Source organism: Alligator mississippiensis, chromosome 16 (genome assembly GCF_030867095.1).
Source record: "Alligator mississippiensis isolate rAllMis1 chromosome 16, rAllMis1, whole genome shotgun sequence".
NCBI classification, from domain to species: domain Eukaryota; kingdom Metazoa; phylum Chordata; order Crocodylia; family Alligatoridae; genus Alligator; species Alligator mississippiensis.
The window spans coordinates 24,342,723-24,367,185 of NC_081839.1; the positions used below are offsets into that span (position 1 = coordinate 24,342,723).

Below are 24,463 nucleotides of genomic sequence, written 5' to 3' on the forward strand. Positions count from 1 at the left end.
AGGTTAGCATTAGCTCCTTATTACCATATCAAAGGCAAGTGGCAGGCAAACTCCTCCACTTGCTCATTAGCAGAAGTAGGTGGAAAACTGGGAGTTTGTTGCAGAAACTTTTCCATTCCCCAGCTGCACGTGTTCACACCTCCCTCGTGCCACTTTGAGTTTGCGGCTTGGAAGGAGCCCCAAAACACAAAGCAGACTTGAGCGGAGTTAGTCGACTGCCATTTGGTTTTGATCTAGATTCCCAGGAGCTTCACTTGATGCTTCAGCCCGGGTTCATTCAGGTGCATCAGGGGAGAGCAGAGATGGACAAGAGGATCTAAAGCCTTTTCTAGCTCCGATTCCAATGGCTCTTTTTTAGTAAGATGCCAGGTTAATGGCTGACAAACATGAAGTGACAGCCCATCTCCTGGTGACCGAATTGCAAAGCAAATTAAAATGCCCCCTGAAGGTGCTGTTACTCCCCTCTCTCTGGCTAGATGTGAAGCCCCAGACAGCCACCGCTGATCACAGCAAGCCATATAACCTGTCACTGGTTCCCAAGAAGAGACAGATTGAAGACTGTCCCTTTGAGCTATAAATGTCATAAGATGGTGTGCTGTCATCAGCGGGAATGGTTCATTTATGTGCAATGAAGCCAGGGGGAGATAGGGGTGCCCTGGCTTCCTGACTTAGGGGTTTGCCTGCTGGATACAAAGCCAGAAGGTTGTATGCTCAAGCCTGGGTGTGGGTCCAGAGCCCCCCCGGACAGGGGCGCGCAAGAAAATATCCATCCAGTCCATGAATACTCCCAAAAATTTGTTTCTGCTGTTTGAATCCTAGATGGAATAGAATAAACCCCAACTAGTATTTGTCATTGTTTTCGGGAGTCTTTCTTTTTTTTTTCATTTTAATTTCCAGAAAGAGCCATTTATTTTTACCTAAATGAGACTAAGGACTTGTTCTGTCACACCCTGTCATGTTGTTTCCACCAACCAGGAATGAAATATTACCTGATCTTCATAATTTCCATCCAACAAACGGTTCCCGGAGGCCTTTAAAAAGAAATGAAAAATAAATATTAGGGCTTGCGCACTCGCCTACTAAAGCTTAGGGGCGGGAATGAACTAATATTTGTAACTGAGCACCCCAAAACATAGACAGGAATCTCTCTTGATAGGAATCTGGACTCATGCTGACCCTTGAAAGACAAGTTCCCTGGTGAAGTTCCTTTTTTCTGTTTGCCTTCCCACACAGCCAGATGAGAACCAGAGCTGTGGCTGCCCAAAGCGTTACAAAGATAGCTTGGGTTTTCAACCTGAAGGGAAACAGGAAAGTCCACTAATCTCATGAGAAGTCCAGACAAACCATTTTTTTGCAGAACCAAAAGGGCCAGGGAGCTCCAGCAAAGAGCCTCTGAATTGTCGGCTGTCTCTAAGCCTCAGAGCTCTTAATTTCCAACCTCTGCCAGTCCGTACTTGAAACAAATACCGAGCCTCATCCTGAGCCCACTGAAATTAATGGAAAGGCTCCCATTAATTGGGAAGATGATACATTTAACTAAGACTCCCGTTAATTGGGAGGATGGATCAGGATGATACATTTGAGGACCTCTCGGAGATGCTGTTTTCTCCACAGTAGATCATGCCCTTGCACCAGCCAACACCCAGGACTCTTCAAGACACCAGGTACTCTTGGGGACGTGGGTGCCAAGTCCATGGGGACCTGAGGGCCCTGGCTCCCTTCAGGAAGAGGGCTGTTATCTGAAATGCATAAAACTTTTCACATGTCCATCCCAGCAAGATCGGCATCCGAAGAAACATTTGGATGGCTGTCTTGCTGGGATCCTTTGACTCTAGCTGACTTCTTGCCCCTGGGGCAGGGGGCTGGACTTAATGATCTTCCAAGGTCCCTTCCAGCCCTAATGTCCATGAAATCTTATCACCCCCACCTGGCAAAAATAAAAGTTGATGCCTGTGCTTGGGGAACACAGGCAGTTTGGGAGCCGTCTCAGCACAACTCCCATTAATAACACTTGCTAATGTGTCGCCCCCAGGCAGCCAACATGCAAAAGGGCTGATTCTGGCCTCATGCTGGCGTAAAGCAGGAGTGACTCCACTCGCATCAGTGGACAAACTGTGTTTACAGCAGTGTAAGGCCAAATCAAGCCCAAAGAATACAACGTCTGCACCCACACACACTTGCACACACATGGAGTGGTTAAAAGAAAGACATGGGGCCTGAAAAGCCAGGAAATAGGAGAACTTGAACTACATCGGCAAACAGGGTGTGTAAGCTTTGAGGGTACGCTGCAGAGCCCTGCCACCCATGCCCTCTACCTTTTATTTTAATAAACCTCTGTTGCTATTTCCCTCCATCCATATTTGTCGACAAAGCCAAGTGTGAAAACCCCCGGCACCAGGAGGTGGCACTATCTGTCAGGCACTAGAGCTTCGGTCTCCAAACAGGGAAAACGGGAATCTGGTCACAATGTGGAAGGTTTTTATTCGAACGGCATGAAGTGCAGTAATATTTCTCTCGCACAAAATGATGTCAGGTAGGCTGGCGGTTCAACGCCCAGCCTCAGGTGGGGTGATGTCCACATCACACAGAGCACCCCACTGTTACTTTACTGATCGGTGTCTTCCTTTGCAAATCCAAGGACCCAGTGGGCCCTGGAGCCTCCACTCCTCTCTTTCCCCTAGAGGTGGTCCATTTGCGTCAAAAAGGAGGCAGGCAGTAGGGTTGTGACCGAGAAAACTTGTCCTGATACAGCCCGTGCCCTCCTGGCTCCATAATGTGCAGGCCTGGCAGCTTTCCCCAGCACAAAAATGCATTTTGAATTTTATTAGAAGGTTTTAAAAGGAAAAGAAAGAAAAAGCCAAGCTAATGCTTTTGTGAAGGTGACACTGCCCTTTGTGCTGTTATGGAAACAACGTCCAGAGTCTGGTCCTGGTCTCAAAAGAGGCAGAACTAACCCTCACTCCCCACTGGGAACTGGGTCTCTAAGGACGTAAGCATCGCCCACCGCAGTCCAAAAGGGGAGGCACTTGAAAGGTCGTTTGCTTTTCTTTTATAAAATCTCCGAGGGTTAGGACTGTGTGGGCTGTCTTCACAAACATAAATCCTGTTTGGGGACCTTTTAGATGAAATCTTTCCTCACTGCCAACAAGGTTACAATGGGGTCCCCCCATTTTGATCCATTCCACCTGGCAGATAAGCCCCTAATTCTGGCAGCAGAATTGGATCGGGGGCTGGCATATACTGCCAAAAGTGCGAGAGTCACACGTGGATGATGCATTGTGCTCCGGGCTAATGCAAGCAACATGCAGAGACCGTGGAAGGTTGCCCTGAATTAGCCACGATCCCTACATCATGCATATGTGACTGTTGTATTCCTTTTTGGCCCTTGATAGTAGGACTGGCTGCTTTGTTTCCACAATGGGGTAACTAGTTACAGGTTTTTTTCTGGGAACGCTCTCTTCTCTGCATCTCTTCAGTCGGGATAAGCAGGTTTGATCACACAGGTGCCTTGGATCAGTTCCACACAGAACTTATAATCAAGGGTCGTATCTTGAATTTAACTGTGTATTGAATGGAGACGTAGTGCAGAGAGCGGAGCACTGTAGACTGGCTCTTTGAGGCCTGTATTGCTGAGCAGAGTTATGAAATAATGTTAACCTTTAAGTGAAAGGCAAATATGTCTTGGGGTCATCTCTTTTACTGGACCTACTGTATAGTTGGGGTAGAGTTAGACAAGTTTTCAAGTGCAAGGCATTCTTCATCAGGTCACCTTTACGTGGGGCAGTGTCGTACATAGGAACAGCAATATAGTGATGAGGCCACGGCAATCAGTATGCCAGCAACCACTAGGCTTATGTTTCTATCCGACAGGAAAGGACACAGCAATGACTAGTTCTCTATGAAGATACTGTGGCCCTTATAGCAATCTGAGAGCATCTGCTCACAAATGTTGGTGATGTTTATATAAATGGGTGCTGCCTTGAGCCTTTCTTGGGAAGGGTGGCATATGAATCAAATCAATGAATACATAGAGTCCACTCCAGCCCAACTCACCCAAGTCCCATTGGCTTTGAACCAAAGTTTTCTTAAACTAAACTCTGGTAAGGGCTCCCAGGTTAAGGTGCACCTCCATTTCTTTTTATCCAGTTTCTGGTGTCTACACAATATTGCATGGTAATGGGACCATGTGTTTTGGTGCTCCATACCTTTTCGGATCAGCTAAGTTTGACCGCAGGAGAACTTGTCAGCTACTGTAGACTCCAAACCAGAGTTTTTGTAATCTAATACCCTGCTATTTAATATATCCCAGTTTTATTGCATCGTAAAGGAAGACATAAAAGAAATAATAAAATTAGGCTTATTGTGAAGGAAACATCTAGCAGCTATTACCTCTGGGAAGGGAAAGCTGAACTCTAGTTTTGTAGCAAGTCAGAGTTTCTACTTAAGCATTATAAGAGGGTTTTCTTTAACCCATTTTTGGTTTTTAGTTTCAGTGAGAATAGTTTTCTTGCTATTTGCATTCAGAGTCCTCCCTAGCATTTGCAACCCAAACCTCACAGCACTGTCCTTGTGCAGTGGTGTTCAACTTTTTGACTCCACGGGTCAGATGGGTGGCACAGGATTGGTCTGTGAGCTGGATCAGACCTTGCATGCCTGAATCAAGCCCCATGCTGTCTCCATCTGCCCCATGTGCCAGGAGCAGGTCAGGCATGATGCCTTAGCCCAGTCCCACAATTGGGCCCTGCATTGCCCCCACTCAGTCCTGTGCTCAGGGTTTGGGCCCCAGGGCCCCATGTGCTAGGGTCAGGCTCTGAGGCCCTGTGCCACTGCTGCCCAGCACACACCAGGATCAGGCCCCATGCCACTCTGTGTGCCCAATCTAGTACAGAGAGTCATGCCCTGTTGCACTCCCCACAGACTGGTGGGAAGCCCTGACAGCCAGATGACACAGTGTCAGGGGCTGGATCTGGCCTGTGGGCCAGGAGTGGAGCACCCCTGTCCCAGCACATGGGAATCAGGAGATGAAATTGCCTGGTCCTGTCTAATTTTCCAGGCTGTATGAAATGCACACAATAAACAGGATGATGGTGAAAAGCAACATTTCAATTGCAATTTTTTTTTTCATTTTTACTAGTCTGGCATTGTGATGGAATATCTGCTAAAAAAGAGGGTTTGTTAGATATGCAGTTTCATATCCAAATGACAGTAAATGGTTGCTGCATTTCCCTTTCATATTTCCCCCAATAATACAATTGCAATATGGCTTTGGGATGCAATAAGGGATGTATGCATTGCAGACTGGAGATCATCAGGAACCAGATTCCACAATTTGATTTCTGTTTCAGATTCAAATACAAGTCAAAATGTTTGACAAAGGCACAGCATGGATGTAAAAATATTGTTTCAGCTAGCTCAGGATGAAACCCTAATGTTTCATTCACCTTTTTAATATATTTTTATATTTTATATACTGTATATATTTACATTTAATCTGCTATTGTTGTTTATCATTTATTATTTTTGTTATATGTTTATATTTTATATAGAAATAGATTTTTCACCTATATATATTTTGATATAGTAGAAAATGTAAAAAAGAAACATTAAAATGGGCAGATTTCTGCAAAACATTTTGCTTTTGTCGAACAGATCTTTCTGGCAATTCTCTCAGAAAGTTTTGAAGGAATTCTGCTCCATTCAGGTCCAAATTTTGGGATGGTTTATAGTTAAAATCCCTCTTCCAGTAACTCAGAGTCCTTTAGACCTGCTTCCAGCTGCTACCAAAGTGTCAGGGAGTTGCAGTTGGTGTAGCTGATGTTTGGCAGTTACACACGACAGGGGAGATTTGTCCACGTGGAATGAGAGGCTGAGAGACCGCTGCTGCCATCTGAGCCCTGGCAATCAGAGCAGCAGAGCAAGTTTTGCCACTGACAAACCTGCCAGAGACTGCCAACCTTTCGGAGGTTTGCAAACAAAGCAAAATGTTTTTCAGTTCAAAACTGTGCACCATAGTGGCAAAGTTGTGGGGATGAAGGGGGGAAAGGGGCAAGGAACCTGGATATTTTTTACTATAGACATGGTGAAATTCCTCTGACTTCTGTCTGGAGTCAGTTCTGAGAAAATTCCTAATTTTGCCCAAGGGACTGTGAAAGTGTGGGGTGAAATCGGCCTGTAGAAGCCAGGACCCAGATAGCAGGGGGTGCTGCAGGTCACAGGAAAAAAGGCAACAGCAGAGCGGTGTGAGTGAGGGTACTGTGATGACTGTGTACTGCAAACAGAGATGCATTGAGGGAAATGCATGTGGACCCCAGACTAGGAAATAAGGTGGGCCATAACGGTGGGGGGCAACGGGGAAGCCAGTGTTGTTGTGACATGTTGTTCTCTATCTTTCAGTCTCTAGACCTGTCAGTCTGATACCTCCAGCTGGCTTGACATTTACTTTCCAGAAGGGAAAATCCCTTGTCAAACAGAGTATCTGGCTTAGGATATTCTGAAAGGCAGGCAATAAAAAGCAGAGCCAAGAAAGCAGGCAGCGCAGAGGGATCTTTGGGAACGTTCCCTGAGACCCAGCTGGGGAAGAGAGGACCTGACCTCCCTGCACAACAAGCCCCTCTGCAGTTGTTTGATAGTTAGCTTGCAGAAAACAAGCTCCGGAGACACCACTCACTCTCCCGCCGCCTCCTGATCTTTTCAGCTCCTTGATCCACCCCAGAGGCAAAACCCACTCAGTTTTTCACAGCTTTGCTGAACATACACACACACACACACACACACACACACACACACACACACACTCCCAAGAAGATAAACAAACACACACACTCCCAATCAGATGCATACACATACATGCAGACATATGCACACACACACACCACATACACACACTCCCAATCAGATGCATACACATACACACACACACACACACATACACACTCCCAATCAGATGTGCAGCTCTCAAGCTGCTGCATTCTCACACACACACACACACACACACACACACACACTCAGATGTGCAGCTCTCCAGCTGCTGCATTCACACACACATGCACACACATACATGCACCCAGCCAGATGCATAAACACACACACACACACACACTTCCAATCCAATGTGCAGCTCGCCAGCTGCTGCATTCCCACTGCCCTTTGCTTGGAAGAGCTGCATCTGCATGTACGGTTTAATATATAGAAACAACAAAACAAAGGAGGATGGAGGAGATGAGAAGGTTGCAGACAGAGTGGGATGATGATGCTTATGCTTTTGGGGAATCGACTTGCAGAGAACTGGCAAGGAGGCAAAAACCACACAGCCGGAGGGGAGCCCAGTGGCATCTGCATTCTCTCAAGGCAAGGAGCAAACCTCTCCTCCCACCCCCCCAGCCCCACATTGGCCCTTTCTGTACAAAGCAGCAGTATAAACCCCTCCCCTCACTGCTTTCACTCCAGCCACCTTCCCTTTTCTGTTCATTCAGAACAGATGATGCTCCTGATCACATGCGCTCATCTCCTCTCTCCCCCCACCCCACCCGAGCCCTTTAAATAGCCTTATTACACCAAGAATTCATTTGTACTACAGGAGGGAGAGAGGGAGCAAACAAAGAGAGGGAGGGAGATTTGACAGACAAAAGTACCACTGTAGTGCCGGAGGGCGGGGGAGGTCTGGGAACCATGATGGCTCTGTCAGAGCCAGCAAACTCCAGGGATAGCTAGGGACAGGGGACGTGCATTTGAATCAATAGTGCTATACAAATGTTCTGTACTAGCAGGCAGGACTGGGGCGGGAGAGGAGAGCCTGGGATGAGAAGACTCCAGTGCTCCGGTGATGGCATGGACCGGACACTTCTCCAGTGGCTGTGTTACCTACCTCTTATCTCTGTCACCGTCCAGTACCCCCAAAGTGCCAGGGAACAAGACTGATGCGGAGCGGCTGTTAGCAAGTAAGTTACTCTATGTGTTTGCTTTCCACCTCTCCCTCTTGTCTGGCTGCAGAAAAGCAAGAGCCTAGAAAGCCAGAGGACAAGTGATGAAGTTACTAGGGCAGCTAGCCATGGGGCTTCTGAACCCAGCCCTGGGAGGGTGACGGCCGGTGAATTGGTATTTTCCTACCCACAGGCTGCCAGGGCCAAATTAGGAAGGCGGGCTGGATTCGGATCTATGAGCATGCCATTGTCGGATCTGGCAAAGGAGTTTGGGGATAGAGACATGAAATATTGAGGTACTGTGGGAATAGGGGTTGTATCGGACAGACAGACAGCAGCTGAACAACACTTAAAGCAGTGGAGCAATGCCGAGTTTACATCTGGATCAGCAATTAGGTCATTTAAAATTAAGGCATGTAATACTTGGTTTGAGATTTAAAGAGTTGTTACATTTTAGGCTCTGAATTATAATGATAATGATGATGATGATGGTGATGGTGATATTGGAGTGGGTTGTGCTGCTGGGCTGTTTTATGCATGGGGAATCTCTACTGGTTCTTTGGTGTTTGTGCCTATGGCAGATAGGAGGAAGATGTGTCTGTGCACTGTCACCTGTCACTCCACATGGCTCGCACAGACACTGTGAGTCCTTCCTCTCAGTTGTTGATAGTGTGCTGGTCTGGCATCAGGTCCCAACTTTATATTGCACACATGTCACTCCTCAGTGAACTGGGTTTCATGATCTGGCAGCCTTAACAATTCAGGGCCAGTTCTCAGAGGGTTCATTTCTGACATCCAAGCATGAAACTGAAGTGTTAGTAGTTGGATGCAACCTGGGTTTGATTGGGGTTGGCAGGGAGTGGTACATCAAGAGCCACTGGTCTTTACTGGCATGGGTAATGAGTGAAATTGTTTTTTATTTGTATTATGGTAGTGCCTGAAAGCCCATGTTCTGGAGCAGGTCTCCATTGTGCTAGGCACTGCAGTCCCTGCCCCAGAACATCCACAGTCTGACTTCTAGCCTGGCTCCTAGCCAGCTGTGTGACCTTAGCTCGGTCACTTCCTTTCTTTGTGCCTCAGTTTCTCCCATCTGTAAAATGGGTTTCATAGCACCACCCTAGACTATGGGGGTGTTCCTAGGCCAGCTGACTTTTGAAATCTCTGGTTGCAAGGTCCTGCAGAAGTGCAAGGGGATAGGGACAGCTTTCATTTTCCGACTGGTGCAGGATTCTGTCGTGTCTCTCAGTCGCTCTTTGGGTTCAAGAATCATTGAACATGTAGCAGGAATATTAGTGCTTTTGAGTCTGGGTAGAGATTCCCCTTACCCAAGTTCCACTTGCCATATTCTGACAGTATAAATAGCAGGGGTGTGAGCTGAAGATAATTGGACCAGAAGATGGGGCACTGATGCTGCCAAACAGCCCTTCAAACACACCAGAAGGGCAACAGATGTCCCTAGAAACAGGGAGTAGGACAAATGTATGGGAAGTTGAGATGCTTCAGAGAGCTTTAGGCCTGGAAAAAGTCATTTCCCTGAAAATGGGTGGATGAAATGGCCCCACGTTCAAGTTTGCTTTATTAAGGAACCAACTGTTGTCTGAATAACACAGACACAGATAAGCCTACCCAAGCAGCAGCCTGGGCCTGTCCCTGCACCCCTAGGCATGCTGCTCACCACTTACAGTGCTGTGAAATATAACTTCCTAGTTAATTATTTTATAATAATTATATTTTCCTGTCCGCTGCTTGCAGTATTTGAACTCCCACTGAGCCCGTCATTATAATAAGTTGCATACACTCCCTCATCTCCATAGTTGGTATCTACTCGCTCCCTAGTCATTATTTTCTATAAAATAATTCTCACTCTTGTAATTCTTTAGCTGCTCACTGAGGTCATTAGAATATCTCGTAAGGCATTTCCCGTCTTTCTCTTTTGTTTAAATACAATTAAGCTTTTTTCCCATTAACATTTGAGCTCCTCCGCTCTGTTTTTTATTAGACCAACTTTGGTATATTTTAATACACCCACAATTTTGTAATTTCCATGGGATTTTTTCATGCTTGAATTCCCACTGGAAAAAATGCATGCAAAATCTCTGCCATTTCTAGATGAAGTTGATGTAAACAGAAAGAAAAAAGAACAAGTGGGGGAGGGGTTAGCGAGGTTGGGTTTTTTAGCATATTACACTTCTGAAAAAAGTTCACAATAAAAACAGAATTTTCTCCCTTTAGCAATAAAAATAAGATATTGATATTTTCTGTCACATAAAACTACACAGGCCGAGTTCGTTGCCGGCATAAATGCGTGCAGCTCCACTGATACTGAAAGAGCTACCATCATTTACACAAACCACGGGTTTGTCCTGACACTTGTAAGGTTAGTCATAAGTCATTTTTGGTATACCTTTTTGAAAAAGGAACTGTATGTCCCTTATCAGAGCTGGAACTCTACAGAAGTCTCTATAGAAATTACTGTAAAATCTGTAGGATTTAATAGAGAACGGTCGCTTCCTTCCAGGTTTCATGGTTCACTTCCCATTGCCTATAGTAGGAGTATAATTCTCTATTAAATTCTATATAAGATAGTCCAGAAAATCTATCTGCCATTGAGTCATAGTTTTATCTCGGTCCAGTCATTCTGTGACTCAGTGGATATATTTACACATGCAATTAGCACATAGTAATAAACTCCAGCACGGTTTGCACTGGAGTTTCTTGCTCTAGGGTTCAGTGTTTACATGTGCACCCAGGACCGCAGCATGTTGAGCCGGGGTGGAGCAGCCCCGGTTGGCAGGGACTCTGAGGGGGGTTATCCTGCCAGCCTGGGACTACTCCTCCCTGGCTTAGTGTGCTGTGGAGATGCTGGCTGGGGCATGAGGATGCTACAGTGCAAGGCTAGGCAGCAGGCAACCCCTGCACTGTAGCACCCCCATGCCCCAGCCAGCCCCAGTCACTGTCTACATGTGCGTTTTGGTGCACATAACTACCCCACTGTAGGATAGTACTTATCCTGGACAGTATTATCCTACAGCAGAGATCATTAATTTACCATGCCCTAATACAGGTGCACATGTAGATGGTGGCGCTTTACTGCGGAGCTAATTAGTCAGCTCCACAGCAAAGAACATGAGTAGATGCACCCAGTTTTACCAACAAGGACATTAGTGCAGTAATGATTATGAAGCGCAAATACTATCTACTGGACAATAAACATCCTTCCTATGCAACCTTGTTCCACTTGCAATTGGGATTTCCTTACTGCCTTGTGCAGATATCGATCAGTCCTGACCCAGCTTAGCCATGAATAAAAGTGTTTCCAGAACATGGTGCTGTGATTGCAGGCAGTGGCTGTGGCAGTGTGCGTAAAGTCATCGGGCCTTCATCTTTAAAGATGCTGTTATCCTACCCTACAGGAGGACGATAGCTTACATTTTTAAAAGTTTAGTCCAGACATAGAAATGGTGGGAGTCATATTTTGCTTTGATAGATCAATGGAAGAGAAGGAGCAAAGTCCAGTGGTTAGGACTGGGAAATTTGGGTTCAAGCCTCTGGTTTGCTGCAGACATCCCAGGTGATATTACAAAAATCATGAAATTTCTCCTGCCTATAATGGAAATTAGAGCATTGAGGGGGCAAGTGGTAAATGCACTCAAAGCCATAGTGTTCAGGTAGTTCAGAAATAGATATCATATTGACAACAAAAGGGCTCAGGATTATTAGTACTTTGGTCACCTGGTATCTTTGGGGGACTGGATAGACAGATAAGAAACAGCCAGAAATACTTCAACTACCCATTAAGTCAGTCTTCCCCCATGTTATTCCAACTTCCTGCCCAGAGAGATTTTCTTACCAGCCGTTTTTGGAAAGACTGTGTTATAATATTTCTAAGCCTAACAAACCCTGAACAGACAGGCAGTCATCAACCCAGCTCTGTAGCAAGCAGCAAAGCTTCTCACTTCCTTTGGTAACTGCCTAGCTAATCATCAATCAGCCACTTTTGTGTATCCGTGGGTAGGTATCTCCTTCAGCCCCAGAGGAATTCCATTGTAGCTCAGCACTCATGGCTGTCAGTGTGCAAGAGGAGCGATGATGCCAAGTTAATGAAAGCTCAAAGAGGAAATGAAAAAAATCTTGATACTTTGGTGCTGAGTGAGATTACACTTTGGAAAGGAATTATTGGGGTAGGGGGGGACGGTCATGTGTTTTGAACTGCATGTTTATCACCGAAGTGCCAGCAGTTTCCCTTCTATGGAGTTTTTCTTTGTCTTTTGCTTTGCCTTTTATAGCAGAGCGCTCTTAAATAGTGCGTTTCATCAATAGATCTTAAGCCACTGAACAGCAGAGGTAGCTATCAATATACCCATTTTATGGGCAGGGAAATTGAAGTGTAGAAGGGTCTGAGTGTCTGTCTCTGCCTCTACATCACTAACTCTCTCTCTCTCTTCCTCTCTCACACACACACACACACACACACACACACAGAGCACGGCTATTCTTGTAGGTTTGGAAAGGACCTCAAGGGTCATCCAGTCCGATCCCCTGTGTGGATGCAGGATTCACTAAACCATCTCGGATAGATGCTGGTCCAGCCTCTTCTTGTTTCTCCAGTGAGAGATCCCGCAGCTTGCCTGTTCTGTAGTCCTGCTGTTCTTACTGTTAGGAAATTTTTTCTTGAGATCTAATCTAAATCTGCTTTAACGTGCTTTAAACCCATTTCCCCTTGCCCTGCCCTCTGTGGCAAGGGAGCCCAATGTCCTTTATGGCAGCCCTTCAAATTTTTGAAAACAGCTAGCAGACCCCCTCCTCCCCCGCCCTTAATCTGCTTTCCTCAAAACTAAAATCACCCAGTTCCTTCAGTCTTCCCTCATATGGCTTGCGTTTCAGCCCCTTTAGTATCTTAGTTGTTCACCTCTGGATCCTCTCCAGTTTCCCTGGATAGCTTAATCCTAATAAAGTACAGGCTATAAATAAGTGGATGGATGGACAGCTACCTTCCTCAGGGGAAATAAAGGCCCTGTTTATCATTAAGCGTCTGCCCCACAGCCACTTTCCAATAGATTGGGACAGGGAACAGCATTTTTAGACTGATTTTTTTTCTCCATCCTTCTGTAGGCACCTTCTATGGATCCTCTGTTTCAGTGGATTTGCCTGTAAATCTGCCCACTTTGTTTTCTCTTGCTGATGTTCACCTGCTCCGTACAAGTGTCAGTTAGGCATTTTAATTAAATTGATGCAATGCAAGAAGAAAGGAAGCTGCAGGAGATTGAGAGCAGGGCCCGGGGAAAGGAGCAGCTGTGATCGTACCAAAATGACTGCCTGTCCCTCTGCTTTGAGCTTCCCCAATCCCCCTTCTTTTCTTTTGTACAACCTGGCTCTTGCCACTTGGAACTGCTAAAGCTTCGGGAAGGGCACAGGGCAGACACATGCAGCATCCCTGCCTCTTGCCCCTGTTATTCCAGTCCTGACTCTAACACACTACACCTCAGCTCAGACCTATGGGATTAGTACTCAGCCAGCCCTGATTAATCCCATACGATTACCGGTGCATGACATTCCTGATTTACACGGCAACCTCCTTCCCCCAGCAGCCCAAACCTGCCTGGAGCAGAGAGCAGTGATTCTGCTCACGCCGTACCAGCTGCTGCTTGGGAAAATCAGTCACTGAAGGCACAATGGTGGCAAAAAGCTCTGAACGGTGTGTGCTGGGGGCACAGAGGTATGCGGTGTGTGTTAAAGCAAAACAGATTTGCCTGCCCATTACAATAAAGTGAGGAAAACAATTTATTTGCATTTTTCTTCCACCTTCGCAGCACTTCACATCCCCACATAACACCATGACCACTTTATTGTTAATATTATAGCACAAATCATTTAATCACCATGCTTAAGTTCCCACTGCATCCATCACTCTTCAAACGCGTAGAAAGAAAGTGGACCAAAGAATTTATTTTTCCTATCGACAAGACAGAATAAAAGGTGGAATAAGGGCAGTGTTATCATCCCCAGTTGATAGCGAGGGGAATTAAGAGTTTTACTCCTGGTCACACAGGCAATCTGTGGTTCAGAGGTGAGGACTAAACCCTGCTCTGAACCTTGTGCCAGCATCCTAGACCTGTGTGACTTCAGGGAGCAGTGAAATCTTCCTTGCACCAAGATCAGCATTTGACCTAAATTCTGCATAAGAAAAAAAATCACTGTTCTAAGAAAAGCATTCTTTCTCACTTCTCTTTTTGTGGTGTTTGCAGCACACTCCTATGTAGGTGTGGGGGGAACAGGAGGCCTGTTAACCATGGCAGGTAAGGGTTAAAAGCAACCCCTTTAAAACAGTGCCCATCGTTCAGCTACAGCCATTGGGTTGGATGTCAACTCTGAGATCCCTTCCCTCCGTATCACAGCTCACCCCTGCGCCTGGCATCTGGGTGAAAGCTGAGCGATACAGAGAAGCCTGATAAAAGGCCTTTTTGTAAAATTGATAATGCACTCTCACAGCTCCTTCTGCAGCAGCTCTCAGCAGCCTGTCCAAAGGGAACAAGCAGCTCTGTGCCAAAGTGGCATTTTTATTATCCTGGCCTTGTGTAATCACGGACCGTAAATGCCAGTGAAACAGCATGGTCCGTGTGACTGTCGGAGGCTGTGGCCATCCATAGATCTATTTACGAAGGAAGGGCTGTGAGACACAGACTAAAGGCTTATTTTCCTTTGGATGCTTGCACATCATTTCCATTAGCCAGGAAGCATGTGTGCATGGTGGGGATCGCTGTATGTGTGATAAAGCAGAACCTCAAACTCTCGTATCTCTACTCCTTTTTTGCTCTATGTTGTCTGTGATAGAGTAACCTGGGACATTCAGACCTCTCATGACAAAGCAGGTTCCTGGATTTATTCTGTGCCTAAAATCTCAAGGACAATGTAAATCTCAATATCCCTCATTTTAGAGATGGGGAATTGAGGCACTCTGAAGAGAAGTGATTTGCTCAAGTTGACAAGAAAGTTACCGACAGAATCAGGAACAGAAACCAGGTTAGTGTATTGACTCCCACTTTGAATGCTAGATCATGCTGTATCTCTTAAGAAGAGGACGTAATCCCCTTCATTATGAAGCCTGTGATCAATTATTTTCATTAATCACAAGCAGAGATTTAAATTGCAACAGGGGAAATTAAGATTAAATAGTAGGACAAGTTCTAATTACAGTGAAAGTGTCAGGAAAGTTACTCTGTAATAGGTACCACCCTCTTTGCATGAAGGGATCATTTTTGAAGTCTCCCCAAGGTTTCTGGGATAATTTCACTTGACCTGTAGTTAAAGAACTAGGCAGCTGATTTCTTCCTGTCCCTCAAGCGGTTTGCTTAAGGCAGGTTTCAATGCACTGCCATTAGCATGAAGTCTCTCCAGACTGTTTGTCAGGAGTCAGAGTTCCAGGGATTTTGATCTTTTGATTTCTTTGATCCTATTTTATTCTTGTCTGTACTGCGTGGTACAGCATCTCATAGCTCAGATCTGGGTATCTTGGCTCATTTCCAGAGTGCCACCAAAAGCAGAATGTAGCATCACATGAATCTTTTACAGGTAAAAATGTCAACTTTAATACAGGTCAGGAAGGTTTTTTTTTTCTTTTAATGAAATCATTCCAAACTTATCTATAAAATGGTTACTTGTTCTTTTTGCTGCTTGTGTTGTGGTTTAGTTTTTTTTTACATCTTTCCACACATATAAATGTTCAGAACCTTTGGCCTGAATTAATTAATTTTATACATAGTGAAGTGGACAAACTAAAGTCTCCGGGAGAAAGAAGGACATAGTCTTCTCCCGTTCTTATCACTACTGAAGTGAGTGGAGGGGCTGCCCCTAGCTGCATATACAGGGTGTATTCTCCGCAGACCTACACCTGGGACCGGTGACAGGAAAACTCCACCATTGTGATTTTGCAACATTTTATACCCGCTTTGCCCAGCTATCAGTGGACACATGCTGCAGGCCATGGAGAATCAAGCCCAGAGTTTGAAGAGATTTGAAGGTGCAGGCTACAGAAAACAAGACTAAATGCTGCGTAGCTAAGTACAGTACATGGCAGCATGCCATATCCGGTCATTCTCTTTCAGATGAGAAAGGATATAATTGCGACTTCTATATTCCTATTCACTGCCAAACCCTTTGACACTGCCATTAAAGCCAGCGCCTTCCTTTCCCCTCCAGTTGTCCTGTTACCCACCCATGCACTTGATCCTACACCAGGGTGGACACCCCTTGCAGGCTGTGAAATGGGTCATTTGGTGCATGCAGAAGCAAAGGAGATCTGGGCCTGCTGTCCACTGGCTGTAGCTGCAGGACCAGTTTTTCTCTTCTCAGTCTTTACTTCTCTTTTTTTTATCTTCCTTCTCTTGGGCCTCATCACATGGGACACTTAGCACGTCCTATTTAGATCGTAGTCAGCATCACTGTGCTGTATTAAAAGTCCGAATGTGTTACAAGCAGTTGCTCAGTAATGTTTACTGTGACCTCAGCTCAATCTGGGCAGGGTTGGAGCTGACTGTGGCCCCACTCCTACCCCTGACCCTGACCCCAGCACCAGGCAGCTTGCATGTCTACCCATGAGGATGCGCAATCCCTATACCTGGAGGCGCACCTTCCCCACTGCGTGCCCAGTACTACTCAGCCTGGGAGTACCTGCCTCTGGCATGCTGGGGCAAACTGGGCGAACCAGGTCTCTGCTGCTGGCTGGCCACAGGTAGAAGGAGGCATGGGGAGCCAAGCCCAGAAGAGGGTGCATCTCTTGCTGCTGGATCCACACTTGCTGCTGAATCCACAGGCCAAGCCAGGTCTCTGCTGCTTGTAGTCTTGAATTGGCTCCAAAGCAGTGCTGGGACTGAGAGCAACAATCAGCTGATTGTCGGTCCCAGCCCCCACGATGCACTGGAGTCTTGAATTCGTATTATCTCTGTGGAGTAGTTCAGTGATGGCTGAACACATGTTAGGTAGTACAATCTGGAGCTATTGCTACATTTAGCATGTGTTTTACTGCTTGAATGTGCAATGCTGACATTTTAAGTGCAGTTAACATGTCCTAAGTGTACTGTGTGACATGGCCCTTGCATAGGAAGCAATCTGTAGAGGGAGCCGTGATGATGTGATCAGGAACAGAGTCTGCCTAGATTCTCAGTCTCATGTGTTAACGCCAAAGACATGTTGCCATCACGACTAAGAGGATGGGTTGGTCACTGGCATCCATACTGGAATAAGACAGAAAATACGGTTCTAGCAATAATCCCAGGCTCCTTCATTGGAAGTAATGATCTGTAATGACTTCTATAGCTTTAATACAAAGGGTAGTTCCCTGCTGTTTGCCAGACCTGGCTATAGCAGAAACAAAAATTCACGGCCTTATATATATGTTTATCTGTTTCTGCTTCATTCCCACCTACCTTTAATGCTTTTTAATCCTGAAAAGATGAAGCCACTTTGCACAGCCTTAAGCTTTGTCTTTCCCAAGATGCTCTTAATTGTATCTCTGCACCTCTTCCCATTCACAGATGCATAAGAAGATTAAAGACAGAGAGAATGGTAATAGACTTGGTTAGGTTTTAATAGGATTTGCTAAGGACACTGCAGAGAGAGCACCATAGAGAGCATTGCCTTTGATACACTGAAGGCTTCTTAGGCAGCTCCCCACAAGAGACACTTTCTCTGCGCCGAGTTCAAAGACCAGATTCTTGATTTTTCAATAGAACAAATACGTTCTGTAAAAAAATAATGCATTATCTATGTGAGGATTTTAAAAACCTTTGGCTTAGTAAAGAGGATGCTATCATGTAACCAGACAAGAGCTACCAGCACTCATCTAGTTTTGTGCTGTTTGTTTGTAATTGGCTAGAATGGTTTTGTACAAAACACACGGGCTTTTAGTAGAGATCGAAGGAGCTAAATTTTCCAAAGTATCTCCTGATTTAAGATAAGATGCCTTAGAGCATGCCTGATTTACAGAGATTGACTCTTGAGCAGTTTCTGTAAATCAAATCCCTTGAAGCCCTCTCAACTGGAGCACCTGGAAAGTTAGGCATCAGAAATCACAAGACCTTTTTGAAACTCTCAGTCAAGGTATTTAGAGTTCCCAGCCTACTTGCAAAGCCTTAGCCTTGCATAAAATGTGCCTAAGGAGCTTTGAAAAACATTGAGGAATTGAATCAATAGCAAGATGCATGCAGACAGGACCCCGATTCTGTTGTATTCTGTATCACTTCTAGGACCATGCACCTCACTATCTTACCTGAATGCTCTTTCCAGTATTGGCTTAATCAGTATTACTAAAGTCTTTGCTTTCTATATAATTTATATAATCTGTCATAGCAGCTCACTTGCTAAAACAGCACTGTTTTGATCTGACGTTCTTTTCCTGGTATCTTAATCTTTATTTTTCTTTCCCTCCCCTAGGCAAACCATGGCTGGAGACTCTAGGATCTTCATGGACCAGGACATGGATATTGGAGTCACATCCAGGGAGTCCAAGAAGATTCATAAACAACCGCGAGACTTTGTCCCTATTGCCACCGACCGAACTCGCCTCCTGGCACCCGAAGTCAAGAAGCCACGCCAGCGGTACATGGAGAAAAGTGGCAAGTGCAACGTGCACCATGGAAATGTCCAAGAAACCTATCGGTACCTTAGTGACCTCTTTACCACACTGGTGGACCTCAAATGGCGTTTTAACCTTCTTGTCTTCACCATGGTCTATACCATCACTTGGTTATTTTTTGGCTTCATTTGGTGGCTTATTGCCTACATCCGAGGAGACCTGGACCATCTTGAAGATGAGAACTGGATTCCTTGTGTGGAAAATCTCAGTGGATTTGTCTCTGCATTTCTGTTTTCCATTGAAACCGAGACAACCATTGGGTACGGCTATCGGGTCATCACCGAGAAGTGCCCTGAGGGCATTGTACTGCTCCTGATACAGGCTATCCTGGGCTCCATAGTCAATGCGTTCATGGTGGGGTGCATGTTTGTCAAGATCAGCCAACCAAAGAAGAGAGCTGAGACCCTCATGTTTTCCAACAATGCTGTGATTTCCGTGAGGGATGAGAAGCTCTGTCTAATGTTCCGGGTTGGGGACCTCCGGAATTCACACATCGTCGAGGCATCCATTAGAGCCAAGCTGATTAAGTCCAAACAGACCAAAGAAGGGGAGTTTATCCCCTTGAACCAAACAGACATCAATGTGGGCTTTGATACTGGGGATGACAGGCTGTTCTTGGTGTCACCACTCATCATCTCACATGAGATTAATGAGAAGAGCCCCTTCTGGGAGATGTCACGTGCCCAGCTGGAGAAGGAAGAGTTTGAAATTGTGGTCATCTTGGAAGGGATGGTTGAAGCAACAGGTAAGGCTTTACTAAAAGCAAGTAGCAGGGAGCAAAAAGGGCACTAAAAGTCCATGTTTGCTGATATCACTGAGACTAACATCATGTGGGTCTTTGTTCCCCTCTTGTGGGTGGTCCATATGAAACGCTGGAGTCTCATATAGCCCAAGTGGTTCAACAACTGTCCCAGTTCTATCCCATATTTAAAACAGGCTATAACTGAACTATATTAAGTGTCACTTCATTGTAGCTGCTTGGATGTGGTTCCTCTACCTTCAGTCACCACGCTGAGTTGAGAGCACGGAGAGTGGATATTTGTTGCATGTTTTCCCCAACATAGCCAGACTAAAGGTCTCAATATCATATTGACGTTCCCATTTGTGGAAAGTATAATTATGAGAAAGTTGTAACAATGAGTTTCCAGCTGAAGTTCGGTGGGGGTTGGTGACCAGATGAAAATGGAATATCAATGTAAATATTCTAGTTAGCGAGAACTAGTTAAAACTGGAATAGGCTCTAGGGAGACACTCTGGAAATATTGCTTAGGCCACTCAGAAGGGAACTGGAGGGAAGCAGGAGGGAAAACAGAGAAGGAAACAATCAGTTCTGCATTCACCCCAAATGGCCTAATGAAAGAAGGAGCCCAATAGCCATAATGTCCAGATCTGGATCCAGATTTTGAACAGGAGTTCAGAGTGGTTTGGATTTGGGAGCTTGAGATGAGGCTCCAGTCTTGTTTCTTGCTCTATTTAAAAATGGGAGTTCTGGGTGAGTCGCTTTATGCCAAAGTTAATAGTAAAAAATGTCAGCATATGCTAATGTTTATTTATTTGCATGTACATAGTGTATCTCATGACATACTACATGTGTGTGACAGGATATCACACCTTCTCACAAACTTCATCACACATTATGAATAAAATAACCCCTCGGTGCAGATCAGGGATGGCAAATAGATGAATTCTCCTACCACAGCAACACAGCCACCTCTGGGGGGAATGCAACCACCATTGAACAGCATAAAACAATGCTATGTAACAGATATGTTAGGTGATATATGGCTGGCCAAGTTTGCTTTCCATGCCAAAGTCTCATTGTACATGAATAAGTGCCAAATCTGCAGTGCTGACTTTCTCAGGGGACTTTGGAAAGGGTGCAGAAAGGCAGGCAAGAGACAGGTTTCATCAGTCTCATCTCATGGCTAGTCAGTTTAGAGTGTCCAGCTTGAAACACCTAAAAAGGAGCCTAATTTTCAAGAGGGCTGAGCACTGTGTCTCTGGAGATCACATCCCTATAACACCCAGCTGGTTTTGAAAATGTTGGCCCCTCAACAGAATGGGGGACACACAATTTCTACAAGCTGGAAAATTCACAAAGCTTTTCGAATACTGGGAAGAGAAACCAAAGAAACGAGTGTTGAGCGAAGTGAAGGGAAGTGACTTGCAATGTATAGTTATATGAGAAGCAAGCTCACTCTTCTAGCTCTGTGATCTCCTTGTCCAAAATAATAGTCCTGAAAACTCAGATGAAAGTTTTTTTTTAACTCCAAAGAGAATTAATCCGAGGTGTGGACTCTTTTTAGTGTCCTCCCCATGGTCAACAGTATTACTAGCCCCAAACATTCAAAAATCCTGGCATTGGCATAAACACAGTGAGTTGCTTTCTTTTTAATAATCCATTTTTTTTTATTACTTCTATGTCTGTGAAGGTTTTCTTTTAACTTTTTGGGTGAGCTTGAGTCACGTTTTCAAGTTGTTTTGTGAAAATCTGAGAGCTAGAAACTTAGAAATTAAGTTTAGATTTTATTTTTTTTTTCAAGCTGAAAGTCTCATAGACTCACACTACTCCATGATTTAAGAAGGAAAAATCAGATATTACAAGTTTCCTGACAGTCTCAAGAGTTGGCAGCCTCATTCAGAGCTAGAACCTGCAATCTCCCTACTTCCCTGTGGCCATTACTCCACATATAATGGAGCCATTATGGTCCAGATTGTGTTCTCCCACAGCAGCGTAAGTCGGTGAGTTAATTTAAGGTAGATTCTCTCTGCTGCCTATTGAGTGAAGAGAAAATCTGCAGAGGTAAATCCAGAAGGTCAGCTGTGATATCTGTCTGACGGGGTCAGTTGTGAAAGTAGCTGGTTTGAAGTAGTCCTCACCCCTTGGCTTCCACTATAGCCCTTTCCAGGGGGCGTGCAAGGTAGAAAAGGGGGATCACACGGGAAATAGCTCTAGAAACAGAAACACATCAAAGTAAAAGCACTCTTAAAGGGGCCCTATCAAGGATCTCCAAAGATATGGCTAAAGAACGTATCACAGATGTGCTCTTTAGCCAGATCAGCCCTGCTAAACAGCAAGGTTTTACCAGCCCTTCAAATGCAGCAGGCATTTCTATGTGCTGGAGTGCATGCTTCTCAGCACCTAGTGCATTACAGACCTCTATGCACCTCTCTCCTATGCCAGCTGTGCTTCTGCGGTATATACCAGTGTCCTGCCTGGGCAGTGGGCCTTCCCAGCTGAGCTGAGCTGAGCTGTCATGCTAGGGCAGGGGTGGTGGCCAGACTCCTTGCTTCTGCCAGGGATCTGCTGTGTGACCTTGAACAAGAACCTGTGCCCTTCTGTGTCTCAGTTTCCATATCTACAGGACTTGGAGGGTGTTGCTGACCCACTTCACCAGCAGGTTTGTTCTCAGGCTTAGTTTACAAGGAGATCCTTTGTGGGGATGGAAGGCAATACTGCTTCCAAAAAATTGTGAGCAAGGAGGGAAGCTGATCAAGGAGTACAGTCTCCAGGGAGCCCTGCCAGCAATGGCTCTCCTGGAACCCACTGAATCAACACTTCATCTTGCAACTCAGGCCAGCCCCTCCCTGGCTGAGTGATTGTACCCCTGGGGCATGGTCCCAAGCACAGCAGGATGGAGTGGCATCTTGGGTGGATAACATCCCCTCCGAACAGATTTTTTAGCTGTCCAAAGGCTGTTGTCCCTCTCTCTCTGTCCCATCCTGTCCCGTCCCCCCACCTCCAACCCTCCAGGTACAGGCAGTCAAAAAGCCCAAGGCTGAATCAGTTTAGTCTTTGCAGGATAGTTGAAGATGCACAGATTAAATTGACACAGAAGTGAACAGACATTTACCTTTGATTCAGGAAATGCAGCCACATGCCTGCAGTGGCTCAGGCCAGAAGCCAGGGGGTGCTAGAGCATGGCTTTCTGGCTGTGTGTTCACTTCCTCTTCCTGCGGTCTCTGGGATTTGCAGAACACAATCACAGCAGCAGGACTCTGCAGGGTTGCTCAGCACTTCCTCTTCCTGCTTCCAGGTACCTCTTGGATTTGTAGTCCACAGTTACAGCCAGCAGTAAGTTTGAGCAGGGGAAGGGGTGTTTAACTCCCCTCCCTGGCCCCAGCCTGCAGCCGAGGTTTGCCGGTAAGGGGGGGCAATCCTCCCCCTGTAGACTGGACTGTCAGCCAGCCGTCAGTCCTCCAGCCCAGCTCAGGGCTGGAAAGCATGCTGGGATGCTGGAGGATTGTAATTTAACTTGAACCAGGAAGGGGTCTGGGACAGAAGTTTTCATAAACCAGTTTAACCCAAATCAGTTAAGTCTGATACTACATTCAACCAGGTTTATCTTAAACCAGTTTCAGCCTTTTTGAAACTGGTTTATGTGCACTGAGCTTTTGTTCTGTTACAGATTTAAACCAATTTGTGAACACTTAAACCAGTCCCTAGCCCATCTCTTTGGCTCTGTGTCCTTGTAACCTTTGGCAAACAATATAACCTCTCTGTGCCCCAGGTTAAGTGGGGAATCCCTGCCATGCTTTCATTGGGTGCTGCAGTCTCTAAAGCTCTTTGTGGGTGGTTTTGAGAGGCAGGCTTTCCTGTGCTCTGTGGAGTGGGTCTAGCAACCAGGACTCTTCCCAGTGGGATCTCTTGGATGGGGAGGAAACAGGAAGGCACTGCCAAGTCAGACAGTAGTGTGAGGCTTCGGGAATTCAGTCCCAACTGGAGAACACAGAGTTGGCTCAGGAAAGCCCCCCCAGCTGGGAGGCAGCTGAGTCTCGGTGACTTTGGAGCCACAAAGCAGGGTCATTTCAGGAGCAAGGGAGGTTCTGTCTAGAAGCCATGGATAGGAGCTCTGGATCCAGGACAGCTGCCATACTTATACTGTACTTCACAGATAGATCTGCCTCTTGGTATTTACAGATTTAAGCCATACAAAGAGACTGTAAAGCCAGAGATGTTGTTTCTAATTTCTGAAAGGGCCTGTACAGATGTTCCCTGAAGCACCAGAGGCCTCTTTATTAACCTGAGCACCAAGTGATGATTCTCTCCAGCTGCACTGACTCTAGCCATCTCCCACTATTAATATCACTTCTTACCAGCAGTGCTTGCATAGGGAGCTCAGTTATTACTGAACGTTGAAACAGCCTTTGCCATACTAGCTGGGACGTTACATGCAAAATTTATGGGGTGGAAAACCCAACTTATCTGAAACTAACCACCATTAAAGAACCAATTCTTCTGCCTCCAGAAATATCTATGATCTTGCCATCACATTGTCAGGAGTAACACAATGGACAGAGCAGGTGGAATGCAATTTAATTTAATTTGATAAATCAAACCCTAATACAGATGACTGAGCCATGCCCTCTTCAGGCCCTGGCAAATCCCAAGACTGGAGAGCCTGGTGGGGCTGGTCTGTATCAGAGAAGGCTTTAACACAGATGCTCCTACAGAAAGCCAGATCCCCAGCTACCATAATCAGCAGCGTTTCAATGGAGCTACAGCAGGTTATGCCAGCTGCAAATATGTTTCAGGAGCTCAAAAGGCAGAATAGCAAGGGATGCAAAGGGTAACAAGAACGGTTTCTACAAGTATGTTGGTAGCAAGAGGAAGATCAGGAAAAGTGTGAGTCCTTTACTGAATGGGGGAGGCAGCCTTGGGATAGAGGATGCAGAAAAGGCTGAAGTGCTCAATGCCTTTTTCACCTCAGTCTTCACAGGCAAGGTCAGCGCCCAGACTACTGCACTGGGCAGCACAGTTTGGGGAGGAGGTGGGCAGCCAACAGTGGTGAAAAAACAGGGTAGGGACTATTTAGAAAAGCTGGATGTATACAAGTCCATGGGGCTGGATGGGATGCACCTGAAGATGCTGAGGGAATTGGCTGATATGACTGCCAAGCCATTGGCCTTCATT

General features: G+C 45.7%; 1 protein-coding gene and 1 long non-coding RNA gene across 3 annotated transcripts in view; one reads left to right on the forward strand and one right to left on the reverse strand.

Moving 5' to 3' along the window:
* Window positions 1-7,462: 7,462 nt before the first annotated feature.
* Window positions 7,463-24,463, forward strand: part of KCNJ5 (potassium inwardly rectifying channel subfamily J member 5) — a 36,749-nt gene continuing 19,748 nt past the window's right edge. The window contains exons 1-3 of one of the 2 annotated variants that reach the window (XM_006257966.3): window positions 7,463-7,937; window positions 14,855-14,939; window positions 18,348-19,294. In XM_006257966.3, the coding sequence (XP_006258028.1) occupies window positions 18,355-19,294 (940 nt within the window). In that variant the 5' untranslated portion in view covers window positions 7,463-7,937; window positions 14,855-14,939; window positions 18,348-18,354. The remainder of the gene's footprint in view (window positions 7,938-14,854; window positions 14,940-18,347; window positions 19,295-24,463) is intronic. The other variant, XM_019490188.2, reaches the window with a different exon arrangement.
* The window catches only part of LOC132246436 (uncharacterized), a 55,322-nt gene continuing 50,937 nt past the window's right edge, over window positions 20,079-24,463 (reverse strand). Inside the window, exon 2 of the long non-coding RNA XR_009457727.1 lies at window positions 20,079-21,501. This is a non-coding gene — a long non-coding RNA (uncharacterized LOC132246436). The remainder of the gene's footprint in view (window positions 21,502-24,463) is intronic.